This window comes from Cryptomeria japonica, chromosome 8 (genome assembly GCF_030272615.1).
Source record: "Cryptomeria japonica chromosome 8, Sugi_1.0, whole genome shotgun sequence".
Classification (NCBI taxonomy): domain Eukaryota; kingdom Viridiplantae; phylum Streptophyta; class Pinopsida; order Cupressales; family Cupressaceae; genus Cryptomeria; species Cryptomeria japonica.
In genome coordinates this window covers 576,406,710-576,424,450 of record NC_081412.1, presented here as the reverse complement: position 1 = coordinate 576,424,450, position 17,741 = coordinate 576,406,710, and the positions used below count along the sequence as shown (strand labels likewise).

General features: G+C 35.1%; 1 protein-coding gene and 1 pseudogene across 1 annotated transcript; one reads left to right on the top strand and one right to left on the bottom strand.

The window, feature by feature from the left end:
- Positions 1–1,186: 1,186 nt before the first annotated feature.
- LOC131857799 (protein DETOXIFICATION 33-like) lies at positions 1,187–17,374 on the bottom strand. The gene is made up of 4 exons (XM_059210524.1): positions 17,084–17,374; positions 1,774–2,315; positions 1,541–1,626; positions 1,187–1,233 (listed from the first exon to the last, which is right to left on the bottom strand). Exons 1-4 carry the CDS (start codon positions 17,372–17,374, stop codon positions 1,187–1,189), a joined length of 966 nt encoding a protein of 321 aa, XP_059066507.1.
- Positions 12,439–15,495, top strand: LOC131055709 (potassium channel KAT1-like; annotated as a pseudogene).
- Positions 17,375–17,741: the final 367 nt, after the last annotated feature.

The following is a 17,741-nucleotide window of genomic DNA, read 5'->3' as shown; positions in this document are numbered from 1 at the left end:
AACCCTGGAAGATACCACAAAGATGATTAACCAGTTTAGCAGCCACATTAAACAAATCAAAGTGGAGAAATCCTTGGCCGTGGAAGACTTCACGAGGATTTCCAAAGTGGAATCGATGCTCACAGTTTGTCTCGATCACCTGGATTCCCTCAGAGACAAAGTGCAGATGGTGAAGAGAAAGAAGGAGCTCTAGAAGCAGAGAGTAATTCACATCAGTTTGCCACACGTAACTGTAATTCAAGAGTGTTTAAAGGTGCATCGAGAATGGAGTGCGGCGAAAGCGATGATGGTGTCTGTCCAAAACACCAACTCGAGCGATCACATCGGGACCGAGCAGACGGCATGACTAGCACTGCTGGCAGTTGTTTGCTAGCAAGTCTAGTCATTTTCCTTAGTTTCGGTTATACAGTTAGGATTGTTTTCTATTAACTCTTGCGAGTTAATTTTACTTTGGTTAAAAATAAACTATTGGTCTGGCGACCTATATATACGTTTTGTAATGACTTTGAAAGGGTTGACTAAGTTTTTGGAAAGACTATCTTTTAAATTAGCTAAAGACTTTGTGTATGTAGAAGGTGGATGATCATTAATGAATGAAAATCTCGTTAACGGTTCTCTTTGATTTCAAATCTATGCGTTTGTTATTTTGGAATTTGATTTCTATGAAAATCTGTTTCAAGGAAGGAGTCGTTATACTTTCTATGTGTGCAGAAAATTATTAGCGAATTTCATCTTTAAAGGCTTTTCATTTTGTTTTAGTGTACGTGTGAAGTCTATTGGCTTTATATAAAGAGTTATATATGAATCAGTGCTTGCATTCATTTTGTATTGACTGGTGAATTTAATTACCTTTTAGTGCTTTCTGGTGAAAAACATTCTATTGATTGTGTGTAATTTGGAGCTGATTGAATATTTATTAAAGGGAGTTGTACCTTAATTCAGAGGTTAATCAAATATAATGATTTTCTAACTGATTGGTAGGAAATTTGTCTTTCTTTTCATGAGCCATAATGTGCAGTGGTAAAATAAACAAAGAAAGACCAATCTGTTTACCAACACATTTGCATCCCCTTTACTCGAACAACAAGGTGGTTTTAACCACTACTATTATTAGAAAGTCAATTTCTTTGATTCAGTGGTGAAAGGTTTACATCAGTAGCAGAAAAAATCATACCTAATGGCAGCATTAAAAACCAAGGAAGATCATGGCTTCCCATCCATTTAAAATCATGCTGTAAAAGGAACAGATAGAAAACTGTCAGAAGGGGTACATTTAACAACTAATTGCAATTGATTAAAGGTTTAACTTTAAACAACCATATACACCGTGACTAGGGACACCCCATTCTTGTAAAGGCCCTTCGACCTATGAAATGCAAAGATCTTACACATAAATACAGGAGTTCATCGCAACCAGTAAGAGCTAGAACTAGAGTTGAGTTGTGGGGGTTCTTACAAATTACAGTTATGCTACTAAACTGAAACTGCATTTGAGAAAAAAGTTGGATTTTTAAATAAACGTCTGCAGGTGCTTCTTAACAGATAGATATCACATTAACTTCAATTGCTGCATTTTTTAGATGACCCCTCAGAACAACCAATGACATCATATACCAGAACTCCAAGCTGAAAACGACACCACCTCAAGTGAATATCATTAACACAGATTGCATCACTTCCTCAGATATATTATTCATTATCATCTACTAATTAAGGTCTTCACCAGAAACTGATGTCAGAATAGAAAATAACCACAACCACTATGCTACTAACCGTAGCATAACAGCTAAAGCCATTGAAAGTCGAACAAAAACCCATAGATCATGAAAAGCGAGCCAGGAGAACCCCTTCCAAGCATCTCGGAAAAAAGAAACTATATACAAAAACCGACCAGTAATGTTAATGTATAATGATAAATTTAATGTAATTGCGGCTCCAACCAACCCCAAACCCACTTCGAAGATCAATAACCAGCTCAGAAAAGCATGGATTATCAATGCAGCTAAGGCAATCCAAGCTACGGCCATGAGTTTTCTCTGTGCCAGAAGAAATTTTTCCGTTGGGAAATACAATGCATACGCAAACAGTTGTGGTAGCATCCAAAGTGCATATTCATCCGCTAGATCAGCTACATCATTCTCCTGTCCCAGTAGCTTAAGAACTGGAGTTGCGAAGATGTAAAGAAAAATCAAAAGCTCTGTTGTACCCAGCAATATTAACCATGAACGCTGCAAATATACTCCAAGCATTTGAATTTTTCCTGCTCCAAAAGCCTGACCACAGAGGGTTTCTAACGGACTGCCCATTCCCAATTGCACAGACACGATTGAAATTTTCGCATGGTTAATTTAGTGATAAAAAAATGTTATTGAGTATACGTCAAACATAGATGCGATGCGTTGCCATGGACCAGGTAGAATCTTTGAATGCTAATTGTCTGACTCCATGGAGTTTTAACATTTAAAATATACATTTTTTCATTCAATGATGTAGCTGAAAGAATTATCTTTCAAACAATCAACATAATTGTTACAAGCCTGTCACTCCAACATTAATGATCTCGTTTTTAGCTGATCATGGCTCCTCCAACAAACACAAGTCTTTATATTCTGACCAAATTCTATTTGGGCCTTCAAACCCATGAGTTGAGAGGTAGTTCAGCACTTGTGCAGCTTCCAATGCAGAAACAAACTTGAAGAAATGATAACTACATTCTAATGTCTATAATAGGACTATCCACTTCTAATATATGCCTCTTTTCCTAGAATAAGTTTGATCAAATATTTCAGTATGCAAAATTTAATTGAGATGTTCAACATTGACATGGTTGGCAAAATTGCCTTGTGGACAGCCATAACTTCTAGTTAAGGCAGCTAGCACCTAACTAGCTATATCCAAGCCTTTTATTGTGAATTGCATGTTAATATTATGAAATTTCTTTCAGTAATTGGGCAGAAGATTGGATGAAACAGGCACCTCTGGCTTGATAGGTTCTAGAAGTGGCCAACGAAGGTTCGCAGATTTCAGTCACCTTGTGGGACTTGTGAGTAAATAAAGCATGTGATTATCGAGTGAGATCTAAATTGTTGATAAAAAATTTGAAATGTGATTTCTATTTTCATTTTCTACCTGAACCAAACACTGTCTTTGAATTCAGTATACGTGGCATGAGTTGTTCGCAGATCCCCGAGGTTATGTTCATTGTTACCTCGTCTGAGGCTGATTGCCAAATCAACTGACTCAATCAAGGTAGTATGATAATAAAAATTTAAAAAACTAATACTTTTTGTAATTACCACATATCATCGTCGTACTGTGTATGAGAATTACAAAAACAGAAAAGTCAGTTAAATAAATAATTTTTCCCTGAAATCTTAGGATATATACGACTTCAATAAATTAATCTAAAATGATATTCTTCTATGAATTCTAGATACCATTGAAATTTATAGGCCTTTGTTTATGAGTAATGTCTACATAAAGATCAAATTATACCTAACAAGATAATTATTTTATAATTATTAATTAATTTAAAAATCAAAACAAAATTATATTCTGAATTTTTTTTATCGATAATATAAATTTATATTAAATAATAAAAGCTTTTACAGTATTCTGAATAAAATTTTGTGGCACTCAACCACTGATATGTCAAAAGATACCCATAGTACCAAATTACAGACACCTACAACAAAATTCTGCAACCCCACTATACAACCACATACAAAATTATATTTCTGAGTTTATACCCTGACAAACAGAAACTGCACATATACAAGATATTTACTTCATATAAACAAAAACAAACAAACTATAATTATGCCCAATAAACAAAACTAGGGCTTCTTCACATCTGGTCGTGGCACACTAAGCCAATAATCTCCTTTCTTGAATTTTGGTTTCTTGGATTTTTGCTCAGTATCAAGCTCGAACACCTGCTCCACTCGTTCTCTATCTCAGAAATAATCCTTAATGTACTCCCATCCCACTTGAGCCTCCATGCAATGTTCTCCTTTGTCACCATATGCATTCCACAAAAGATAGGGGAGAGTTAAATTCAGCCACATGCATCCATTCACCAGCTTTTGTAACAAACCCTTCCCCTGGCATGCCATCACCATAAAGGTTTCTACCCTGTATTTCCATTCTTCCTAGACACACTCCCTCATGACCCACTATACATCTTCCTTGGAACCTAATTCTAGGTACCAAGCAAAGAAAACCGAGGCAATATCAACATTTGTTTTATACCTTAATTCTGATTTCATGAAAACTTCTAATTTTGGGTGTTCAATCTTCAAGACATTTTTTGAGTTGTTCTTTTTAAATTGCTCTAAACAAATCTAAGTTGCTTCTTGCAATAAACAAATCTAAGTTGCTTCTTGCAAGTAAGGTGCATGAAATTAGCCTCCATTCTCTGGTTCCTGCAATTAGCTCCACTTCTCCTCAACTCACAACTACTAACCACCACTAAGAGTGGATTCATTTTAATCCGAGCCAAAATTTAATACCACTTCGCACGAGTTCATCATGCAGAGGTAGTGAACATAAAGTTTCATAAATACTCCTCTAATTCAGGGGCATACGATGACCCAACTTCATTTGATTCTTCATCGAAGTGGATGCCACAAAGATCTTTCCAGATTTCATTTGTGTTGTCATCATTCAACTTAATAGCCCAATGGAAAGGTATCTGCCACGCATTCTCCTCCCACCTTGTCTGGTTAATTTTGAATTCATCCTTCACCAACTCATTTCTAATCAAATTAATATATTTGTTCAATCTTCACAGAATTGCCTCACCCTTCTTTATTGCATTAATTCATTAATAATTATAAGAGAGTTCCTTTCAAGGTGAAGCTTTGATATCAATAGACCAATAGCCATTTTAATCACATAGGTTGATGCTTGAGCTTTAGCTTTGTTATTAGTCTCTTTCCTAAGAGTTTTAGCTCTAAAAGCAGCAATATCTTTATTATAGTCTCAAGCCATAAAGCAAGCACCAAAATAACCTCGGTTATCTTTTGAACCCTATCAAAATTAATTTTTACTCATACTTCTTCTGATGCAGGAGTGTCCTCGGTTCTTAGCAATCTTGCATCAACCAAAAATATTTTTTTTTGTTTGTTTTTTGTTTTGTAGTTGCAACTTTTCTATCTACATTTTCTTGCATTGGCTCACCGGATCTTGCGGAGCTGTATTTTTCTTGAGGACATGATCATCTTCCTTATTCCTAAATCGTGGAGCATTTGGATAATTTTCCGGCAAGTTATCAATTCTGGATTCCGGGACTGTTCTTCTATCACCGGAACCGTTTGGACCTATTTGCATTGGTGAATCTATCGGATCCCTTTCGTAGCTTGCGGAGCCTTGTGCATTGATTCCAATGTTCTTTGGTGCGTGGTCGACATTCCCTCTAATCCGCACTTCATCCTTTGGATTCCCTGAAAGAATCTCTTTGGCAGAGGTCGACTTATTGGTTTTACACGTTTGATCTTGTTCTTCGGCATTTGATCCCTTTTGGGCCAATTGGATCTTCTTGGATCATATAAATCATTGTAAATCAGCATAAGAGATCAATCAGATAGAACATAGTAGATAGATCTAAGGTTTGGAGGTCCGGGAGTGACCTGTTCTATAATTAAGCATGTTTGTAGCAAGTCAATGAAATGAATCTTGTAACCCGGATGTTACCGATTATTTGTAATCAGTTTTCATGGTCTAATATATTCAGTTCTGCATTGTCTCCATCATAGCCTCTTGCTTTAGTTTTCATTGTCTAATATATTCAGTTATGCATTGTCTCCATCATAGCCTCTTGCTTCCATTGTGTTTACTCTTGCTGCCCAGTCTGGATTGATCTCTTTGAGGTCCCTCCTAACCGGTGACTGCACCATCTTCTGACTTTTGTCAAGTATCACTCTTTTTACAAGAAACAATTAGATCAACCCAGGTTGACCCATTAGTAGGCCAAAACTTAATCAAAGGCCATATAGATTGAATGAAATTATCCCACTGGTTGAAAGGAGTATTAATAGGATTAACACGGGAAGCAACCAATTCAAGAATCACACTTTCTATATGAACCCCAAGGAGACAAAATTTCCTCCACCTCTTAAAAAATTCTTTTGTTACTATTTAAAAGAATCTAACACTATTTATTAAAAAAATATATTTCATGAATACCAAACAAAGACAAAGGATGAGAAACTCAACCAACACAAAGACAAGGGACCTAAGAAATTTGACCAACATAAAGATGTCAAAGAATGCTTTCTCTAATCAAATAAGAAAGCACTAGGAAGAAAATACATGTGCAGCAAAATGCATTGCCTCAAAGTCTGCAACCACATTTTTGTGAAGACCAAAAACTTAAGGTTTTACTCTACATCATGTTTCAGTTCGTCTTTTTGTATTCTTAGTTGAACAAAGAGAAATTAAATGTGCCAACTAACTTTATACAAGTTCTTCAAATTCCAAGTTTAATGTGCTTCTCTAGGGTATATGTACATAATAATTTGAATTTCTATTTGGGCATCTTCCTTGATGCATATAGCTTTTGGTAATGTTTCAACTGGTTGTTACAACTTGTTAGTTCCTGCCCGCAGGAAACTATAGCGGAGGCAGTTTTTCTTAATGTGTTATTAATCCAATCATAGGCAACCAATCATAAATTGTTTTGTTGCAAAGCTTTCTTATTTTCTTAGTTCCTACCAGGTAAAGATGCGTATTGTTTATGCGAATTATCACCTTAAATTTTTTTGGCATTTACATATTGGATATGATGGCGGTTTGCAGGAGTTTGGAGGGGATCGCATAGTTCTCAACGGGAGAGAACGCACATCTCCAGAGGCAGTTGCAAAGTGTCAAAGCAGAGTTCCCGACGATAGCTTGAACCTGGCAAAATGCATTTGGAAAGCCATGCAATGTGGTGTCGTGCATGCAAACCTTGTGTGGAAGAAAATACTGTAAACATGTTTTCTGGTGCATATTTTTAAGGAGGGAAAATACAGTTGTTCAAAACTACTGAATGATGTGTCCTCTTGCCTGAGTATTAATATGTCCCAGACATATCTACTCTAGGATTGATTTCAGGTGATATATATCCTGCTTCAGAATATTCCAGTTCCTCTAGCCAACCTGGATAAGTGTTGAGCCCTTGCATTCACCCCCTCAAAATAGTAGGGGTTTTCCACGCACTTGGAATAAGACAGACTAAGTTAAGAGAATTGAAATTGTACACAATCTGTGAGGAAGTCAGGTGCCCTAATTTGGCATAACACAGTTCTTGGGAGGCTGCAATGATTGTTGATAACTGATGCTGCTCTAGCATGCAACTAGATTAATTTAGTTAATAGTTTTTTGTTTATTCATGCAAATAAAGCATGTACTCCAACATGCATTAATCCTTAGGACTATTTTTAGTTTTATTTTTTGCATGAGTTTGTTTTTAGTAAATAAAGCATCTTGTGCATGCACTTATTGTATTCTTAATTTAGGGAGTAGTTTGATTTTTTTAGTTTGAGAGTCTTAGTAGCTTTCCATGCAATGCTAGGAATATATTTAGAACTACAGTTATTATTAATTATTTTAGGCTACAAATTCTTTATATATACAGCCTCTATGTAATTTTTTTAATTAAGCTTCAATAAATAAATTGGTGTGTGCAATTCCACAAAATAAGGCACTTTGTTTTTTTATTCTGAATTGTGATTTCTTTTTGCAATTTCTTCTTTTTGCTGTTATTGTTTGCTAATCAGTTGGTTTGGAGAGGATAGGTTAGGTTCAAAATTCTACAAGTGGTATCAGAGCAGATAAAATTGTTTTGGGTTAAAGTTTTATTGTTGGAATTTCATCAAAGTTAATCATGTCGAATTCTAACAATATGACCGTTCTAGAATTTGATGGGAATGATTATGATTATTGGTGCATTAAGATGCTGACATTTTTTATTGGAAAAGACTTGTGGGAGATTATTGAATCAGGTTATGAAGAGCCAACTGATTGGAATGCCCTTACAACCAATGAAAGAACAACAAGAAAGGAAGCAAGGAAAAATAATGCTCAAGCTTTGTTTCAAATTCAGATAGCTCTTGATAAGAGCTTATTTCCAAGAATATCAAGAGCAACAACTGCCAAAGATTCCTGGAAGACTCTACAAGAAGCTTACCAGGGTAGTGATCAAGTTAAAGTGGTCAAGCTTCAGACATTGAAGCGAGAGTTCGAGAATTTGAAGATGTACGAAGCTGAAAGTATAAGTGATTATTGTGTCAGAGTCAAAGATGTGGTCAATAAAATGGTTACACTTGGGGAAATTGTAAGCAATGAAATTTTGATAAAAAAGGTGTTGAGATCTTTGACACCCAGATGGAATCATGTAGCAATAATCATAGAAGAAAGCAAGGATTTGATAAAACTACAGCTTGATCAACTGGTTGGATCCTTGACGTGTCATGAAGAAAGATTGAAAGATTCTTTTGAAGGTGTAGAGAAAGCCTTTTCCTCTAAATTGCTAATCACAAAAAATGAAGATGCAAGCAGTAGTAGTGCCAAAATCAATCAAGGCCAAGGTAAAGGGCAAAGCCAAAATTCTTCAAGAGGTAGAGGAAGAGGTGGCTCAAGAGGAAGTGGTGGTTTCAGAGGAAGAGGTAGAGGCAGATTTGATAAGAGAAATGTTCAATGTTACCATTGTAACAGGTATGGCCACTTTGAAAGAGAATGCAGATTGAAAGAAGGTAAAAGTGCTAACTATGCTCAAGAAAGTAGTGAGAATCCTCCTGATCACTTATTTTTGTCTTATGCAAAGGGTGAAAATACTAGTAAAGATGTTTGGTACCTAGATTCTGGATGCTCTAACCATATGATAGGGAATGAGAAGTTGTTCTCAACAAAGGATGGAAGTTTCAAATCCAAGATCTAGCTTGGTGATGATAAATCATTGGAGGTTGCTGCCAAAGGAGCTATGGAGTTCCAAACAAAAGAAGGTATAAAGAGTATTCATGATATTTATTATACTCCACAATTGAAGCATAATTTGTTAAGTGTTGGGCAGCTATGTGAGAAAAATTATAAAGTAGTCTTTGAGAATAAAGCATGTACTATCTATGATAAGAATAAGGGTAATAGGGTGATCATTGTTGTTCCTATGATAAGAAATAGGATGTTCCCCTTGAGGTTTGGTGAACATAACAACAATTTGGCAAATATGGCTTATGAGGATTCAAGTTGGTAATGGCATCTCAGGTATGGGCATTTAAATTTTCATAGTCTGAAGTTTCTAACCTCACATGCATTAGTTTCTAGTTTGCCCAAGGTTGAGGAACACAAGGAGGTTTGTGAAGGTTGTGCTAAAGGAAAGCATGCAAGAGAAAAGTTTCCAAAGGGCAATGCATGGAGGGCTCATCACCCACTTTAGCTTGTTCATTCAGATATATGTGGTCCTATGCAGACTAAGAGTTTGGGTAAGTCATCATATTTCATCACTTTTATTGATGATTACTCATGAAATTGTTGGGTATATTTTTTGAAGGCCAAAGATGAAGCCTTGGATACATTCAAGAAGTTTAAAGCCCTTGTGGAAAATGAGAAAGGGTGCAAGATCAAGTGTTTAAGGATTGATCATGGAGGAGAATTTTGCTCAAAGGTTTTCCAAAGTTATTGTGATTTTAATGGCATCAAGAGGCAACTTACTACTGCATACACACCTCAACAGAATGGAGTAGCTGAAAGGAAGAATCGTACTATGGTTGAAATGGCAAGGTGCATGTTACAAACCAAGGGATTGAGCAATTCTTATTGGGGAGATGCAGTTGCTACAATGGTATACATCCTCAACCATAGCCCCACTAGTGCACTAGAAAAGATGACTCCTTATGAAGCTTGGTATGGTAAAAGGCCTAATGTTAATCATTTCAAAGTTTTTGGTTGTTTGGCTTATGTGCATGTACCTGATCAGAATAGACAGAAGTTAGATGCAAAGAGTGAGTCATGTATTTTTATTGGATATAGTGAGAAAAGCAAGGCTTATAGATTGTATAATCCCCTCACTAACAAGCTTATTGTCTCAAGAGATGTGATTTTTGATGAAGGGGGAGTTTATGGTCATCAAAAAGGACATATTGAGAAGCAAAAATCTGTTTTGAGTGATAATATAATTGCTGATATTGATCATGAGCAGCCAACTAATGTTTCTATATCCAATGGTTTAACTCCACCAAGCAGCCCTTCATCAAGTTCTTTAGTACGAAATTCAAGTCCAGCTTCTTCTCCAAGTTCTACAAGGAAAGTAAGGAGATTGAGTGATATCTACCAGAAGAGTGGAAATCAAGTACATGAAGAAAACCCAATAGGTGAGACAGTAAATTTTGCTTTATTAGCCAAGGCTGATTTTGAACCATCATGTTTTGAAGATGCATGTACTAATGAGGTTTGGGTGAAAGCCATTGAAGAAGAGATGGATTCCATTCACAGGAATGACACTTGGGAGCTAACAGAACTTCCACATGACAAAAGAAGGATTGGCACCAAATGGGTCTACAAGACCAAATTTAACAGTGATGGGAGTGTTGAAAGACACAAGGCAAGAATAGTTGCTAAAGGCTTCACATAGAAGTATGGAATTGACTTGCACTAGTAGAAAGACAAGAGACCATAAGAATGTTGATTTCATTAGTAGCTCAGAAGAAGTGGAGCATACATCATATGGACGTGAAAAATGCCTTCTTGAATGGGTACTTAGAAGAGGAAGTATATGTGGAGCAGCCACAAGGTTTTGAAGTCGAAGGAAAATATAATTATGTCTACAAGTTGAAGAAGGCTTTGTATGGCCTCAAGCAAGCACCAAGAGCATGGTATGCCAGGATTGACAGATACTTTCAGGAGAATGGCTTCCAGAAAAGTTAGAGTGATCCTACCCTATACTACAAATAAGAAGGTACTGATATTCTCATCATAAGTTTGTATGTTGATGATCTTTTGTATATGGGTAGTAGTTCTAAGATGAAAGATGAATTCAAAGCTGCCATGATGAAAGAATTTGAGATGAAAGATCTTGATCTAATGAAATATTTTCTAGGAATGGAGGTTTATCAAAGGATGAGATTTTCATTTGTCAAACAAAGTATGCACAGGATATGCTGAAGAAATTTAATATGACTGATTGTAACCCTGCCTCTACTTCAAGTGTTCATGGAGATTTGTTATGTAGAGATGATGGTGCTGATTTAGTTGATGAGACAGCTTACAGAAGTATTGTGGGGACTTTGATGTTTCTAATCCACATGAGGCCTGATATTGCCTATTCAGTTTCACTTGTTTCAAGGTATATGACAAATCCATCTGAAATACATATGAAGGCAGCCAAGAGGATTTTGAGGTATGTGAAAGGGAATTTAAGTTTTGGTATTCATTACTACTCTTCTGAAAAGTTCAATCTAGTAGGCTTTAGTGATTTAGATTGGGGAGGTAGTATGGATGACCATAAATCTACATCTAGAAATTGTTTTTCTTTTGGTTCTGGTTTAATTACCTAGAGATCAAAAAAGAAAAGTATTGTTGCCCTCTCATCTATAGAAGCGGAGTATGTTGCAATTACCTCAGCAGGTACACAAGCTCTTTGGCTCAGAAAAGTTTTGGAAGAAATTGGAGAAAAACAAATTCAGCCTACAGTAATTTATTGTGACAATGTGAGTGCCATCAAGTTTGCTAAAAATTCGGTTCATCACAACAAAACAAAGCATTTTGATTTGAAATATCATTTCATACAAGATTTGGTGCAGAAGAAGGACGTTGAATTGAAGCACATTAACACCCAAGATCAGCTAGCAGATATATTCACCAAAGCGGTTGCGAAAGTTCAGTTTATAGCACTACGAGATAAGATTGTGAGCCCTCTTAGCATCAAGGGGGAGTATGTTGATAACTGATGCTGCTCTAGCATGCAGCTAGATTAATTTAGTTAATAGTTTTTTATTTATTCATGCAAATAAAGCATGTACTCCAATATGCATTAATCCTTAGGACTATTTTTAGTTTTGTTTTTTTGCATGAGTTTGTTTTTAGTAAATAAAGCATCTTGTGCATGCACTTATTGTATTCTTAATTTAGGGAGTAGTTTGCTTTTTTAGTTTGAGAGTCTTAGTAGCTTTCCATGCAATGCTAGGAATATATTTAGAACTACAGTTATTATTAATTCTTTTAGGCTGCAAATTCTTTATATATACAACCTCTATGTAATTTTTTTAATTAAGCTTCAATAAATAAATTGGTGTGTGCAATTCCAAAAAACAAGGCACTTTATTTTTTTATTCTGAATTGTGATTTCTTTTTGCAATTTCTTCTTTTTGTTGTTATTGTTTGCTAATTAGTTGGTTTGGAGAGGATAGGTTAGGTTCAAAATTCTACAATGATGCATATCCAAGCTTCGCAACTCTCGATGACGTCTCTGTAGTTCAATCCCATTATTGGTTATGAGCCTCTGGTATGCCAAAGTCAATTACAAGCTCCAATAATAGAGCAATTGCAGAGTTCATGGGAATAATATTCAATAGATCACCAGCCAAGGCCCATGAAATGAAATTTGTTGGAACACACAGAAGATACACAAAGAATGGAAGAAGAATCTGCATCACAAAGAAAACCCAAGCTCTCAATTTCTGTGTTTGCTTCAGTTTCAAGCGGCATTCTACCTGCAGTTGGAAGCTCGCCTGATATACCTTCTACTCATTTTCGCAAATGGATCATCCCACCTTATCATCGCCATTATAGGTAAATATATTTTCCAAAATTTCTTAGATCTGTAAGAAATCACACAGCTTTGTAATTCTCTTGGGACTGAAAAATATTAATGAGGCTGCTCCATCCACAACCAACCAGTCTTCCCAAATCAGCTGTTGGGCTGACAGCAAAAATCTTTCAATTTCATTAAAAAGTGAATTTGTGTGATTGAAAAGCTTTAACTTGTGCAGGGATTGCAATAAAATTGGTGAATCAATATGTTTTTTGTTCCAGATTCCAAAAGTCTCTTTTCTGAAAGCTTCTAAGAACTTTTTGTTCCTTCAAATCAAATATGCCATAAAAATGCAGATCTTGGAACTATTTGTACTAGTTAAAAATATACTTTATATCAAATTCTAGTTGTGATATACAGGTGGTGGCAGAATTGGCTAATTGTATTGGTGGTGTATACAGCGTGGGTTTCACCATTTGAGTTTGCCTTTAGGAAGGTTAACAAGGGTCCACTGTTTTATGTCAACAATATTGTTAATGCCTTCTTTGCCATCGACATCGTCGTCATCTTCTTTGTGGCTTACCTCGACATGACAACATACTTGCTTGTCGAAGATTTCAAGAAAATTGCACTTCAGTAAATAACCTTTCTCAAATCTTGTTTAATCTTTATCATAGATCTCTCAAACTAAGAGATGCAATCTATTATTTTCTTACCTTGGTTTTATGATTGTGGTATGTTGAGGCAGATATGTTTGCAGAGGGTTTATATTGGATTTGGCCTCAACAATTCCATTTCAGATAATTTATCTTGCTTTCACAAAAAATGGAAATGCAAACAATGAGATATTTATTTTTCTTAATATGTTGCGCCTGCGGCGATTAAGAAGAGTTAGCAAGCTCTTCACCAAGTGGGTTTTCTTGAATCCCTTTGTACTTAGAAAATAAGTTATTATCCTTCAATTTCATACTCTACAAATCCCTTTCATTTTTCCATATACCATGTAAAATGATTTAATATAGCTCTGAAAACAATTGTCATCAATGTTGGGATTAACTAATCTATGGACAATAGATCTCTGAATAACAATAGAAATTGTGTTCTCTTCTAACAAAACATTTATATATAACAATAATTATATTTCAGGCTTGAAAAGGATATCCGGTTCAACTATTTTTGGACGAGGATTGTAAAGCTCATTTCTGTAAGTCTCTATGGCAAACATTAAATTTTGCACCAGAACAAGTTAATTGTAAATATACTGATTTTCTTAGAACTCAAGTAATTGCAGGTTACATTATTTGTTGTACACAGTGCTGCTTGTTTTTACTATTGGCTTGCAGCACATTACTCAAATAGGGGAAACACCTGGCTTGAGAGCACTATCCCTAATTTTAAAGAAAAAAGTATATGGAGGGGATATGTGGCTTCCATATATTGGGCAATTACCACTGTAACAACTGTTGGGTATGGAGATCTACACGCAGTCAACACTAGAGAAAAACTGTTTACTATATTTTACTTGTTCTTCAATATGGGTTTCATAGCCTACTTGATAGGAAATATGACTACCCTTCTTATACACAGCGCAATGAAGACGTTTATGTTTGTAAGCAATGTTTACCCTAAATTTTATTTATGTTTTGTTTTCTGTTAAACCTTTCTTTCCTTTTGAATTTAGATTTATGCTTTGTTGAACATTTTGGTAGAGGGATACAATTGATGAGGCTTCAAAATATGCTGCGAAACCCCGTTTACCAAAATGGATAAAGCTGCAAATGATGGCATAACTGCGGCTCAACTTCAAGACAAGAGAACTTCAGCAGGACACTTTGGCAGGCCTACCTAAAGCCCTCCGTTCTAACATCTATCACCATCTCTTTCTACCAACCATTGAAAACACTTACATATTCAAAGGAGTTTCAAGAAATATGCTTTTGCAATTTGTGAGTTTTCTCTACAATGCCACACATGATTTTTCATAGCAGCATTCCTAATACAGATTTTGTATTCACTTAATTTTATATTTAATTTTGATTACTGAACTTTTGTATAATATGTATTTTTTTGGTTTTGTATAGAATGCAATTAAAAAATTCTATTCAATCCATTATCTTTTATAATTATTTGTAGAATTAATAGAAAATTAAATGATTAAAGCTGAATAACTTCGTAGAGATCATCTTTTCATGCCTGAAGGTCGCAGAGATGAAAGGAGAATACTTTCCACCAAATTTAGATATCATTTTAAAGAATCAGATTCCTGGGGATTTTTACATAATTGTTTCTGGAACAGTGGTATGTAAAACATTTAAACTCTTTTCTACATTTCTACATTTAGCAATCTATTACTAGAACAGTTCCTATCATATCCATCTCAACACTTTTAACATCGACATTAAACTCTCAACTGTCTATTTACATAATATATTCACACATGCAAATGGAAGCGAACAGGTGAGAGGGCAAGCATTACCCATTGCTTTAAGTTTACAGATAGTTCATTAATTGAACTGAAAGCGATTCATTCATTACATTTATTTTCCTAGTGCAAAGATCTGCTTAACAATCTTTTTAACTCTTTTACAGTTTCTAGAAAAAGAAGGAACTCCAAATTTGATGGGGGAGATTGTTGTACTTTTGGATATCCCACAACCTTTTACAGTAAGAACTACCAAACTTAGCCAGCTTCTTCGATTGGGTCCCCTAATGATCCAATCTTTGGAAAGTAGTCTTGGAGTTCCCATATATTAACTTTAAAACTCATCCAGATCATTGAAAAAAGATTATTATGATATCTCCTGACAGTCTTAAAAGCTGCACAGAATCATTCAAATGAAATAATGTTTAGTTAAAATATGTTATTTGAGCCAAGTCCCTATGCCTTTAGGTGCTCTATGCTCATGGGTTATGCCTTCATCATTACTCCTTCTTTATCTATCACTGTGATTGCAAAAGTTGATTGGGTGCTTTTATGCTTTTGATCATTAATTGTCATTGGAGGTCTTTCATTTGCTTCCCCTACTTTTTGTAGGAGCTTTACAAAGTTTTACTTCAAGTGGAAGGAAGAGAATCACATTGTTAGTAATGGAGTTAATGCAAAGCTCTGTTAACTAAGTCTATCAAATTTATCCCTATTTGTCTGTAATTATGCTTGTGTAAGAAATGACAGATTAATTATATGGTTTTGAATAAATGGAATGATAGAAAGCAGGATGGGGATGGCCAGAATCTTGCAATCCAAACAGTTCAAAATAATTATTTCAATTGACACAAACCAAGCAGCATCTAACTTACAAATCTATGCATACAGCAAACACAAACAAAAACTTCGGGCAGGAACTTCGCTGCTTGCAGCCCTTGTTTATAATGTTTTGGCTAGCTGTTTCAGCTTGGTGTTGTATAGTTAAACAGTTTTGTTCACTGTTTGTGAGTTGATCGATTCAGCTGTCTTGGTTGGTTTTAGTATCATTTTTTTTAATTTATTCATCCTTTCTGTCCAATTCTTTCTTTGGACTGCTTATTATTTACTTGTAATCTTTTCTTCAGCTTGATCAATACAGAAGGAAAATCTCAGTGATCTGACAATATATTGATCTATTGAGGATAATGAAAATCAATTAGAATAAAATGCTTGAATAAATTCTTAAACCCAAAAACCTTGAAGGAATGGGACTCAAGAATTCTCAACTTGAGTAAGCAAGTACTACTTTAAAAGACACGACCCAGATGATAACTAAAATTTTCATACCATTCTTACACGGATTCAACTGCATTAGATCGGGTAAAAACATCGAACTTCATTGTAAACCTTCAAGATTCTCAACATCTCTGGTTTGAGATTCCCAACAACAGCTACGAAATAATGGAAGATCAATCACTGAGCAACATAATTAACTTTTCACATAGTTATGACCTCAAATGAGAACTACGAGAATAAATATTGTAGCAGTATTGTGGACTTTATACGAATGTTGTCGTCCACTCACAATTGTCTAAGCTACATTTAATTCAAAAGATGTAATTAAACAACTGATAAGAGTATCTTGTGTGCTTCCTCTGTCAATGTGATCATGGAAAGTAAGGGCTTTATATCTACATCTATTTGTCGAAAAGCTATTTGAAAAGTTTCATTTCTAATAATTTTAATCTTCTCACTGTACTCACTCTTTAATCCAGTTGAGGAAAGTTGCTCATAAATTAATGTCAATATGTTGAGGATAATCAATATTGGATTAGAAAATTATGTATAATTAAGCTCTAACTTTCTTCACTTATTCTACATCTAATAGGTATATATATAAATCTAATATGTATATGTAAATCTTGTTCTTTTAATGTTATATTAAAATTTTTGAATCCAAAAGCCAGGCCTCCAATAACAGAGTCTTGAATTGCCACAGCTGCCAACTCCACAACACCCAAGTGGCCTGCACATATGTTTGTGATTAATAGCGTTGAATATGAACATAGTCTGGTAAAACTAGAAGGCCCTGCAATTCGCCACAGTTTCTTTGATTCTCTCCAACTTTCTTTTATCAGCTGTTGAAAACTAACAAGACTATCTAAGTCCGTTGATCTGCTATTCTCTCTGTCACTAACTTCATGGTTACTGATCTCACCATCTTGTTCAAAAACATCGGCCATTTTACAACTAATGAGAACTCTGCAACATGTCTGATAAAACTGAGAAAATATATTTGTCTTATGTAATCTTAGTTTTCTTCATTGAGAAGTCATGCGTGTTCAAGGGTAGGTACACGTTTTACCTCAATTAAAATGATGCTTAATTCTATTTATGTGGTTTCATTCAATCTACTCTATTCGTCATATACAGCAAGATACTCTGTGATTGTCATTGTCCAGTACCCTTTATTTCATTTATTTCGTTTCTTGTACCACTCTCACGATCATTGATAGGATAGGATGTTCGAATGACATTTATTGGCATTTCCGTTGTGAGGAGTATTGATAAAATTATATAGATCGATATACAGAGATAAAATCTTGTTAT